At 32.3% G+C, this 12,239-nt stretch overlaps 2 protein-coding genes across 2 annotated transcripts; one reads left to right on the top strand and one right to left on the bottom strand.

The window, feature by feature from the left end:
* Positions 1–1,740: 1,740 nt before the first annotated feature.
* On the bottom strand, positions 1,741–3,194 carry LOC142239301 (guanine nucleotide-binding protein subunit gamma-1-like). The gene is made up of 2 exons (XM_075311089.1): positions 3,071–3,194; positions 1,741–2,990 (listed from the first exon to the last, which is right to left on the bottom strand). Exon 2 carries the CDS (start codon positions 2,790–2,792, stop codon positions 2,586–2,588), a length of 207 nt encoding a protein of 68 aa, XP_075167204.1. The 5' UTR covers positions 2,793–2,990; positions 3,071–3,194; the 3' UTR covers positions 1,741–2,585.
* Positions 3,195–4,552: 1,358 nt separating this feature from the next.
* On the top strand, positions 4,553–6,904 carry CCT8 (chaperonin containing TCP1 subunit 8). Its single transcript, XM_075309659.1, has 3 exons — positions 4,553–4,712; positions 4,970–6,000; positions 6,060–6,904. Exons 1-3 carry the CDS (start codon positions 4,653–4,655, stop codon positions 6,607–6,609), a joined length of 1,641 nt encoding a protein of 546 aa, XP_075165774.1. The 5' UTR covers positions 4,553–4,652; the 3' UTR covers positions 6,610–6,904.
* The last annotated feature ends 5,335 nt before the right edge of the window (positions 6,905–12,239 follow it).

Genomic DNA, 12,239 nt, shown 5'->3' on the forward strand with positions numbered 1-12,239 from the left:
GAAATAAAATTTTGACAAAATTTTCTATAGAAATAAAATTTTGACAAAATTTTCTATAGAAATAAATTTTTGACGAAATTTTCTATAGAAATAAAATTTTGACCAGATTTTCTATAGAAATAAAATTTTGACAAAATTTTCTATAGAAATAAATTTTTGACAAAATTTTTCTATAGAAATAAAATTTTGACGAAATTTTCTATAGAAATAAAATTTTGACAAATTTTTCTATAGAAATAAATTTTTGACAAAATTTTTCTATAGAAATAAAATTTTGACAAAATTTTCTATAGAAATAAAATTTTGACAAAATTTTCTATAGAAATAAAATTTTAAAAAAATATTCTATAGAAATAAAATTTTGACAACATTTTCTATAAAAATAAAATTTTGAAAAAAAATTCTATAGAAATAAAATTTTGAGAAAAAAATTTCTATAGAAATAAAATTTTGAAAAAAAATTTCTATAGAAATAAAATTTTGACAAAATTCTCTATGGAAATAAAATTTGGCAAAAATCTTTCTATAGAAATAAAATTTTGACGAAATTTTCTATAGAAATAAAATTTTGACAAAATTTTCTATAGAAATAAAATTGTGAAAAAAATTCTATAGAAATAAAATTTTGACAAAATTTTCTATAGAAATAATATTTTGACAAAATTTTCTATAGAAATAAAATTTTGAAAAAAAAAATCTATAGAAATAAAATTTTGACAAAATAAGATTTTTTGTTTGGTATTTTGTTGGTAAAATTTTCTTCAAATTGTGGTAGATTATTTTTGGCTAGATTGGCAATTGTGGTCGTAGAGCGAAAAGGAGGTTAATTCGTAATCACTCTCAAAAAAATCAAAAATTTTATCAAAATCCTAAAAAAATACAAATAAATTCAGGCTCGCATAGCCTATTCATTCCATTGTGATACTACACATGGTGAACTTCTCTTTTATCAATAAGTGCTGTCCGATTCTATGATTAACGCAAACAAAAGGGACTTCCTTTTTTAGAGTCGAGTCCAAACGGCACTTCACATTGTAGTGAAACCACTCATAGAAATGAAGTGTCGCTAACATTACTCGGAAAAGTCGCTAGCATTACTGAGAGGTTACAATCGACAGCTGAAAAAATGTGTGGTGTTTGGTCGAAACTCTTGGCGGTAAACTGGCATGATAACCACAGTTAATTCAATTGCTAAAGCTCCTGTCAATAGAATACATACTGAATGGTATTATAGGTCTAAACATTGCCATAAATAATATTGCACTAAAAGTAGTTTAAGACGGTTTTTTAAAACCACAAATATGTGACCTTATATGGCTGTTAGCTATTAAGTCGTTGTATTACAAGTGGTTAAATCTCTAATAAGATTCATAATGGAGGGCATATAAAACGATGCAAATAGAATCTGATTCATATATTATTTCCGTTAAATTACTCATACCACATACATTGCTGTTTTTAGATCCAAGCACTATTTTGAAGAAAACTTCTTTAGGATTGAAAGAAACAAATCTATGACATTAAATGGCACGAAAAAATTAAAGAAAAAATTCTTAAAAAGACATCCATTTGGAATTTTGTTGTAATCTTCAAGCAGTCGGATTTAAATTTTTTCGCAATTTGAAAATTGATTTATTTTTTTTTTTTATATCTAACCTACGTACACAATTGTGAAAAAATCGCCCTCATCTTTTATACCTCCCATAATCCAGCCCTTGAAATAAAAGAAAACACTTATCCTTTTGGTCTCCTATAAAATGTTGTACATTTCAACTTTATTTAAGATGTCCATCCAATTAAAAGTTACATGGTTTATTTATTTTTCATATATCTGTAAATGATATATCACTACATAGAAAATAACACATTTAAACACAGATATATTCACATATACTTATACCTATATATAGACACAGAAAAATTGTATTTTATTCCAATGCAGTTGTTGCATCCACTTGCAAAAAAAAAGGAAACAAACAAAACAGAAAAAGAGGTGGGTTGAGCAAAATTTATTGACCCAGGTCGTTTACTACTCCAATATAAAGTAGAGATTTATTGTGATTTCTTTGTGTATATCTCCGTTGGGTTTTATTCTCTTGTCTTAAATAGATAAGGGTAGATAAGGGAGATGGATATTTTCTATTCTCATATATATGTATGTTTGTATAATTGTTTCTAATTTGTCTTTGTATATGTATGTATGTATGTATGTTCCACATCCATTTATATGTAGATTATAAAATAGATATTGTGTTTTATATTTTATTTTTGTTTCTTATAACTACGTGTATTGTATAAATATAGTATAACAAATAGACGGCTAAATTTGTTTTTCATTTTTTCTTTTGGTTTTCATTTTAAATACTGTTGTTTAGCTAGTTTCAATTTCTCACTACTGAAAAAATAATTGAGTTCCTTTAAGCCCTTTGTTTGTTTGTCCCCATTTTGTTTGTGTTTTCCTTCTTTTCACTGCCTAGTTTTATGGGGGGTCTTTTACAGCATTAGTTACATAATATTAGAGGAACATTTGTTTTTACGCTTAGTTCTTAGTTTTGGCAACCATATGCCACAATGTATCCTGTGATTTACAATACAGTACATGAAGGTTTCTCCTTAAATGGATTTAACTTGGGGCTACTAAAGCCTTTCAATAGATAATCTTCGTTTTCATGATCGGCCATGTATTTCATCATTATCATACATGTCTCCGAAATCCTTATACGTGGGATTTCCGCTTCCCGTCTCAACTGTTCGTTTATAACACGCTGCTGTTGTACATTCGCAGCCATCATATCCAAAATTGCTGTCTCCGCGAGTCCTATTTTGAAGGCCTTCAATGTTATTTCGTTTTATATAAATGAAAATTATTAACTTAAATTTGTTTTGCAGTAGAATATGTCTTGGCCTTATGAAGTTGCAAAGCACTTGTAGCTTCTCAAGCGCCCAAAAGTAGGCTTTATTTATTTATGTTTAGGAATTCTAATGACAACCTAAAAGACATTGAAATTTACCAAAACGAATCCATAGTAAAAGAAAAATCCATTTATGCGTTATATTTTATTCGACTTACCTTGAATATCAATTTATTTTACAGTTTAATTTATCTGCTGTAGCAGTCGTACTTCATTGACTTTTAGAAAATCAATACATAATGAATTTATTGAAGAGTAAACCGATTACGATGTGCAACCCGATAATTGATTATTATGGTTTGTGAACGATTATTTTGTTATCGATTCATAATATGTAATAACGCCCTTTGTTTTGGGTTAATAGGTGCGTAAACATAACCATAGCGATAGGCGTTAGGCGAACACTTGGTTACGTGTATTTCTTATAGGAAGCCCAAAAAGGCTTATTACTAAACCCAAAAAAAAATTAATAGACACCAAAGACTATAGAATACGATGCAAGGTATACTTGTGTTAGTATCAGAAACCAGAGATTAGTATAATACTGTAGGAAAATAATCACTGTAGGAAACCCGCACCGAATATATTGGTTTGATGCCGACAATTTCTATTTTGCTATTTCCTTGAAAGCTCTCGTAAGCTAGTTGTATTTCACAATATATAAAATGGCTTTTGTACCAATAGTAATGGCAAATTTCTTTCATACATATGTATTCGAGATATAGGACAATTTGAGTTATATTTACAATTTTTGCTACACAGCAGTGGCAATTTTACAAGGATATTGGTTAAATCTCGCCAAGATATGTGGTCAATTGTGAGTCTAAATCGGACGAAAGATATATATATGGGAGCTATATCTAAATCTGAACTGATTTTAAACAAATTTAGCACACTCCTGGGCAAAACTCTGGCTTTTGAGGCCATATTAGTCGAAATCGGACGAAAGGTATATATGGGAGCTATATCTAAATCTGAACCGATTTCAACCAAATTTAGTACAATTAACAATACTATTAAATGTACTCCTTGTGCAAAATTTTAAGCAAATCAGGACAAAACTCTGGCTTTTGGGGCCATATAAGTGAAAGTCGGACAAAAAATATATATGGGAGCTATATCTAAATCTGAACCGATTTGGCTGATATTTTGCACATCTTACGAAAGCCGCAAAATATTTGGCCGAAATTTTGAAAAAAAATTTGATAAATACGTCAATTATGAGCAGATCGGTGATAAATATATATGGCAGCTATCCAAAATCAATAGCGATTGTCTTTAAGCCAATGTAAAACTCTGTGCCAAATTTGAGGACGATCGGACTTAAACTGCGAGCTGTACTTTGGACGGACAGACAGACGGACATTGCTAAATCGACTCAGAATTTAATTCTAAGATGGGTCCCAGACTTTTTCTTCTTGGCGTTACATACAAATGCACAAACTTATTATACCCTGTACCACAGTAGTGGTGAAGGGTATAATTATTATAGAAAAATAATGAACGATTAGAGGATAGCGACCGCAATCTGTAGTGTAGCTTCGCTGTAGTTCAACCTCTTCACAAATGCGTACGTATATGACTATTCTAGAAAATAACCGTACACAAAATTCAACGGCGTTACTTATCTACCGGCATTGTGTTGCTCCCATAAGTGAGGTTAGCTGAATTTTGTTTTCTGACAAGTTTCTCTGTCGTCCGTTCATTCTCGATTGTTAAGAAAAAAATCTGTGAGGAAAAATGGCTTTATCTGTTCCAAAAGCACCCGGTGTTTCGCAGATGCTCAAGGATGGAGCTCGGGTAAGTAAAATTCAATGGCTATGAAAGGAAATTTTGAGAAATTTGCCTTATTTCTTAGAAAATTTTGTAAAAAACAAACCGTATGTCATGCGGTTTTTTAAATGACCAACTGCTACCCCTACTCAATTTCTTGATCTGACTCATCACGAGATTTGAGCTAAGCAAATTGGGGCAAATAACGAAAGAGTTCCTTAATTTAATGACACAAAAATTGTCAAATATACTAAAATGATGTGTAATAATTTTTTGTCCCACAGATGTACAGCGGCTTGGAAGAGGCTGTCTATCGTAACATCACAGCATGCAAAGAATTCGCTCAGACCATGCGTTCCGCCTATGGACCAAATGGCATGAATAAGATGATCATCAATCACATTGAGAAACAATTTGTGACCAGTGATGCAGGCACCATTATGCGTGAATTGGACGTTGAACATCCAGCTGCTAAATTAATGGTTATGGCCAGCCAAATGCAAGATGCCGAAGTGGGCGATGGCACCAATTTTGTTGTAATTTTTGCCGGTGCTTTGTTGGAAAAGGCCGAAGAACTTTTGCGTTTAGGTATCACCACAGCAGAAATTGCCGAAGGTTATGAGAGAGCATTGGACAAAGCCTTGGAAATTTTACCAAAATTGGTTTGTCATGAAATTAAGGATTATCGTGATGTCCAACAAGTTAAGGAGTGCATGAGATCAGCTCTTATGTCTAAGCAATATGGTCAAGAAGATTTCCTTACAGACTTGGTTGCTAAGGCTTGTGTATCCATATTGCCCGATAAGGGTACTTTCAATGTTGACAATATCCGCGTGTGTAAAATTTTGGGTAGTGGTTTGTCCAAATCTGAGGTCGTCCATGGCATGGTATTCAAGCGTTTTGTTGAAGGCGATGTTACATATGCCGAAAAAACCAAAGTGGCCATTTTCTCTTGTCCCATCGATATCATTCAGACTGAAACCAAAGGTACCGTACTAATTAAATCTGCTGATGAACTAATGAACTTCTCTGCTGGCGAAGAAAACCTTTTGGAGACACAAATTAAAGCTATTGCTGATACTGGTGCCAAGGTTGTGGTTTCCGGTGGTAAAGTTGGTGATATGGCTTTGCATTTCCTAAACAAATATGGTCTAATGGCTGTTCGTTTAAATTCGAAATTCGATTTGAGACGTTTGTCTAGAGCTGTGAATGGTACTGTGTTGCCACGCATAACAACACCCAGTCAAGAGGAATTGGGCTATTGTGACAAGGTTTGCATCGAGGAATTGGGTGATACCACAATCGTGGCTTTCAGGTAGTTGTTTTAGACTTTGGAAATATTTTTGAAATTTCTTATAAGCCATCTATTTTTAGAAATGAAGGCAAAGATGCTCGCATTGCTACAATTGTGATACGTGGAGCCACCGACAATTTCTTGGACGATATTGAACGAGCCATCGATGATGGTGTGAACAATTTCAAATGTCTATCCCGCGATGGTCGCTATTTGCCTGGTGCTGGTGCTGTTGAAATTGAATTAGCCACAGAAATCGCTGCATATGCTGATACATTACCCGGCTTAGAACAATATGCCGTTCGTAAATTCGCCACAGCCCTAGAAGCTTTTCCCAAGGCATTAGCTGAAAACACTGGTGTTAATGGTACTGACGTTGTGAATCAATTATATTTGGCCCATACCGATGCCAAAGGTAAAAATATTGGCTACAATATTGAAGCCGAAAAGGCAGAGACTATTGATGTCACCACAACCAAGGTTTATGATCTCTATCAATCAAAACACTGGGGAATGACATACGCTGTTGGTGCCGCCAACACTATACTGAAGGTGGATCAAATTATTATGGCCAAGAGAGCTGGTGGACCCAAACCTCGTCAAAATGCTGGTAGTGATGACGAAAGTTAAATCTTACATCCAACCACCCACCTCAGTATCATCTAAACAGACCGTATTTTGTTTCGTGTTAATATAAATTAGGGTTATTCATCATCTCTACGCTCTTCTGCACTCACAACACACATAATGTATTAATTTTAATTACTACTTTTTTTGTTAACGCCTCTTCTCTATTCTTTCATATTATTTTTATTTAAGGATTTAATTAACACTTAAAGCAACAACTATTGTTGAATGAATGAATAATCATTTTGCAAAAATGAATATTGAACAAATAAAATTTAATACAGAAAACTTTTTTTAATATTTTCGTTTTTTATTGGGTCATCATTTGTGGGTAATTGGGACCAATAAGATAGTTTATCAAAAATTGGAAGGACATCTTAATCATTTATCTGTTTGGTAGATTCAAAGAATTCTTGATGTTTTGGTGGATTTTGCAAAATATTCCTCCCTATGAGGTACTTCACATATTAAATCTTGACAAAATTTTCTATAGAAATAGATTTTTTGACAAAAGTTTTTATAGAAATAAAATTTTGATAAAATTTTCTATAGAAATAAAATTTTCTATAGAAATAAAATTTTGATAAAATTTTCTATCACATATTAAATGTTGACAAAATTTTCTATAGAAATAAAATTTTGACAAAATTTTCTATAGAAATAAAATTTTGATAAAATTTTCTATAGAAATAAAATTTTCTATGCAAAATAAAATTTTGACAAAATTTTCTATAGAAATACAATTTTGACAAAATTTTCTATAGAAATAAAATTTTCATAAAAATTTCTATGGGGATAAAATTTTGACGAGATAAAAAAAGACTTGTCAAAATTTTCTATAGGAATTCAATTTTACAAAATAAGTTTTCTTTGTTTGATAGTTTTTTTGGTAAAATTTTCTTCAAATTTTGGTAGATTATTTTTGGACATATACTTACCCAATTTTTATACATTCATACTCTTTTTTCATTCCTCTTGAATAGAATTTGTAGCAATATATACAAGCATGAAAATGATAATAAAAGTAACTTGGTGGTATACTACTTGGAATGATGACAGATATTAGTTTTGAAAAGTCAAGTGTAGTTCCTTATTAGCCCAATTCTCAACAATAACTCCCTGGGAATTTTTTCCCTATTCCCCTCCCTGGGGAATTTTTCTTTATTCCCTTTTCCCTTATTCTAAACCAACTTCGAAAATGGGAAATTTTTTCCTTGGGGAAAAATTGGTATTACAAATGACAATAAAAAGGGAAAAACGATGACATTTTTTGGGAATAATTCCCCCAAAAAAATCAAGGGAGTTGTAACCAAAATGCATCATTTCTCTGTAATTTCCGGTCAAAAACCTTAAATTAAAATTGATGATGGTATGCATCCAACTACCGAATGCTCATCTCATGGTCACTGATCTGTACATATTTTAAAAATTCTTTTATATAGAAAATAAATGTTTTACATTTAAACTATAATATCCCTTCCTGTTTTAAAGTAGGTGCTTGTTTCTTAAAGGAGCAATAATGCGAACATGTGTCCCGCGTGGCGTAAAAAGCTGAAGAAATTTACTAGTTTTATTCTTCCGTTTTGATGAAATATATCCAATTCGGGCATAGGTGTTCTTTAAATATATTTATGACTTCTTTATGAACTTTGTTCAGGCCACTCTGGGCCACAGATATGTCTCGATCTTTTCCTACGCCCTTTTTGGAACCACCTTCGCCAAAGAAGCGTAGCACCTAATCTTACTAGTGGAGATAATCCAAAAGACTTGCGTTGAGATGGAATGTGGGCTGCTAATACATCCAACAGGTATTTGAAGGCTGTATTATTTACCCTATAATATTGTATCACAATGGACTGAGTGGTCTAAGTGAGTCCGAATCAAATCGGGCTGCCACTTTAACCCTATAAATCCCATGAACTAAGTAACAACTTCTTCATGTACAAGTATGTAGTTACAACGTTTCAGGCAACTCAAGTGGGTTAATGGCATCGCGTAGCTTTCTCGCGTTTAACTCAACTTTTACGTCAATTTAATACAATTTCAATTCAAAATTTTAATATTAAAAATTTATTAAAATAAAACAGTTGAAGTAAAACAGCTGACTTCGAATACTCTGAATTATTTCTCCCTTGTTATTCCCTTCACCTACTGTTTAGAATAGGAGGATTTTATTCCCGGGGAAAATGAATATTCAGAATGAACGCATAGAAATTCTCAAATAAACTTTTAGGTTTGGTTAGGTATGGCGAATGATTGGAAGAAGTTCTGCTAATGAATCTACTTGGAAAATATCTAAAACATAACAATTTTTTATAAGATTTGTTAGCTCATAAGTCAATCTAAATTAAGTAAGGTTAGGTAGAATGGAATCCCCGCTATTTTAAATTCCCTTAAAGCAAGTCTGTCCATAGTGATACCACAGATGTTGAACTTCTCCCATTTGCTACTTAATAAGTGCTGCCGGATTCTGCGATTAGCCCAATCGACAAGGAATCTCCTTTTTGTAGTCGAGACCGAGCAGCGTTTCACATTACAGTAAAATCTCTTAGAGAATTTTTGAATCACTTATAAATGTAACCAGCTTTACTGGGAGGGAATGAACACATACTGAAAATAATTATAGGTATTCGGTCGAAATTCTGATTTAAATCATGACCATGGGCATTTAGTGCAGAAAATGATGTTCGGCCTAAACTTGGATAAATGCAAGGCGGAAAGGTATACAATCTCTATCATTGAAAACATAGTATGTTGTTAGGTTAGTTATAGTGGCAGCCCGTTATTTTAGGTCCACTTAGACTATTAAGTCCATATAAACCAATCCCCAGATTTGACCTCCCTAGCCTCTTTAAAGAGCAAACTTAACCTAACCATCCCCATTAAAATTTCATCCCGGTCAAAATTCGATACGCGATGTTGATGTATGATCTCTAACAATTATGCAAAAATTGTTCCATATCGGTCCATAATTATTAAAGCCCATATATAAAGCGATCCCCAATTTGATTTCCGGCGACTTGAAAGAGTCCATTTCATACGATGCGATTGAAAGTTAGTATGTGATGTTAGTATATTCCCTATAACGACCATGCGAGAATTGTTCCATATGCCTTCATAATTATTAAAGTCCACATTAGGTTAGGTAGGTGGCAGCCCGATGTATCAGGCTCACTTAGACTATTCAGTCCATTGTGATACCACATTGGTGAACTTCTCTCTTATCACTGAGTGCTGCCCGATTCCATGTTAAGCTCAATGACAAGGGACCTCCTTTTTATAGCCGAGTCCGAGCGGCGTTCCACCTTGCACTTAGAGAAGCTTTCAAACCCTCAGAAATGTCACCAGCATTACTGAGGTGGGATAATCCACCGCTGGAAAACTTTTTTGGTGTTCGGTCGAAGCAGGAATCGAACCCACGACCTTGTGTATGCAAGGCGGGCATGCTAACCATTGCACCATGGTGGCTCCTATTAGAGGTGTGCACGTGAGTAATATTTGACTCACTCTCACGGCGGAAAAATCTCACTCACGCACATTCACGCACGATATTGTTTGAGAGGTCTCACGCACACTCACGCACGAAAATGTCATGACTCACTAAAAATACCGTGACACGAAAAATATCTTGACTCATGGAAAATGTCGTGACTCACGAATAATTTTATGAGTAATTTACCTCATGAAGACATGAGCACGATTAAAATCGAGAGCGTTATTAAACTCTTAATATCCTAGGTGTCAGTAAAATTGTAAATGAATATAACTCTTAAGCGTTTTATGTTGGTGAGCGGGATTATTTTCGTGAGGGCATTTGGTGACTCACGCACATTCACGAAGATATTATTTTCGTGAGTCACGCTCGACCTTTTGGTTTGTTAATCACGCTCGCGTACACTCACGCCGTTACCATCAGCGTGACTTACGCGTGAGTCATGACAATTTCGTGTCACGTGCACATCTCTAGTCCACATATAAAGCGATCCCCAAATTTGATTTCCGGAGCCTCTTGAAAGAGTAAATTTCGTCCGATGGGTTGAATGATGTTAGTATATGGCCTCTAGGTTGAGTTAGGTTAGGTTATGTGGCAGCCCGATGTATCAGGCTCACTTAGACTATTCAGTCCATTGTGATACCACAGTGGTGAACTTCTCTCTTATCACTGAGTGCTGCCCGATTCCATGTTAAGCTCAATGACAATGGCCTCTAACAACCATGCGAAATTTGGTCCATTTCGCTCCATAATTATAAACATACAACGATTCCTCAACTTGACCAACGGAAAGTCTTGGAGGAGCAAATTTCTTCTAATTCGGGTGAAATTTGGCCCTCTAATTACCATGGAAAAATTGGTTCATATCGTTTAAAAATTAGTTATAGACTCCTATGTATAAACCGATAAAATTTTCTCCAGAAATAAAATTTAGATAAAATTTTCTATAGAAATATAATTTTTCAAAATTTTTTATAGAAACAAAATTTTGGCAATATATATAATTTTGTTTGTTGTTTTTTTTTTTGGTGAAATTTGCTCCAAGTTTTGGTAGATTTTTGTTTGGTCGTGTGGCAACCGTGCTTTGCCATCGGAAATTGATACCACAACCCTAGTAATTCGATTGTGGTTGACAGTCTTTATTTAGTAGAACTTTGTATGCCATCCATGGTGGAGGGTCGGCCTGGCCCAACTTGTTTTAAAAATTAAAAAATCCCTAGAAACAAATATATTATTTGCAAAAACAAAAAATTTTAAAAGATCAAGGTTTGCAAAATTCAAAAACTCGACTACTTTTAAAAAAATTAACTTGCGTGATATCGATCACTTAGCCAAAAATTGGTGTCGGTTTATATTATTATTGATATTCCATCAGTCGATTTTTCAAGTCCCAATTTTCAGGATTTTTATTATTGATATTTTCTACAATCCAAAATCGACTTACCCACCACTTCGAATCACGGTTACCAAAATTAGTCTACCAAAATTTGGAGAAAATTTTACCAAAAAATTTATTTCTATAGAAAATTTTGTCAAAATTTTATTTCTATAGAAAATTTTGTCAAAATTTTATTTTTATAGAAAATTTTGTCAAAATTTTATTTTTATAGAAAATTTTGTCAAAATTTTATTTCTATAGAAAATTTTGTCAAAATTTTATTTCTATAGAAAATTTTGTCAAAATTTTATTTATATAGAATATTTTGTAAAAATTTTATTTCTATCGAAAATTTTGTCAAAATATTATTTCTAAAGAATATTTTGTCAAAATTTTATTTCTATAGAAAATTTTGTCAAAATTTTATTTCTATAGAAAATTTTGTCAAAATTTTATTTCTATAGAAAATTTTGTCAGAATTTTATTTCTATAGAATATTTTATCAAAATTTTATTTCTATAGAAAATTTTGTCAAAATTTTATTTCTATAGAAAATTTTATCAAAATTTTATTTCTATAAAAAATTTTGTCAACATTTTATTTCTATAGAAAATTTTGTCAAAATTTTATTTCTATGGAAAATTTTGTCAAAATTTTATTTCTATAGAAAATTTTGTTAAAATTTTATTTCTATAGAAAATTTTGTTAAAATTTTATTTCTATAGAAAATTTTGTCAAAATTTTATTTCTATAGAAAATTTT

This window comes from Haematobia irritans, chromosome 5 (genome assembly GCF_050003625.1).
Source record: "Haematobia irritans isolate KBUSLIRL chromosome 5, ASM5000362v1, whole genome shotgun sequence".
Lineage (NCBI taxonomy): Eukaryota > Metazoa > Arthropoda > Insecta > Diptera > Muscidae > Haematobia > Haematobia irritans.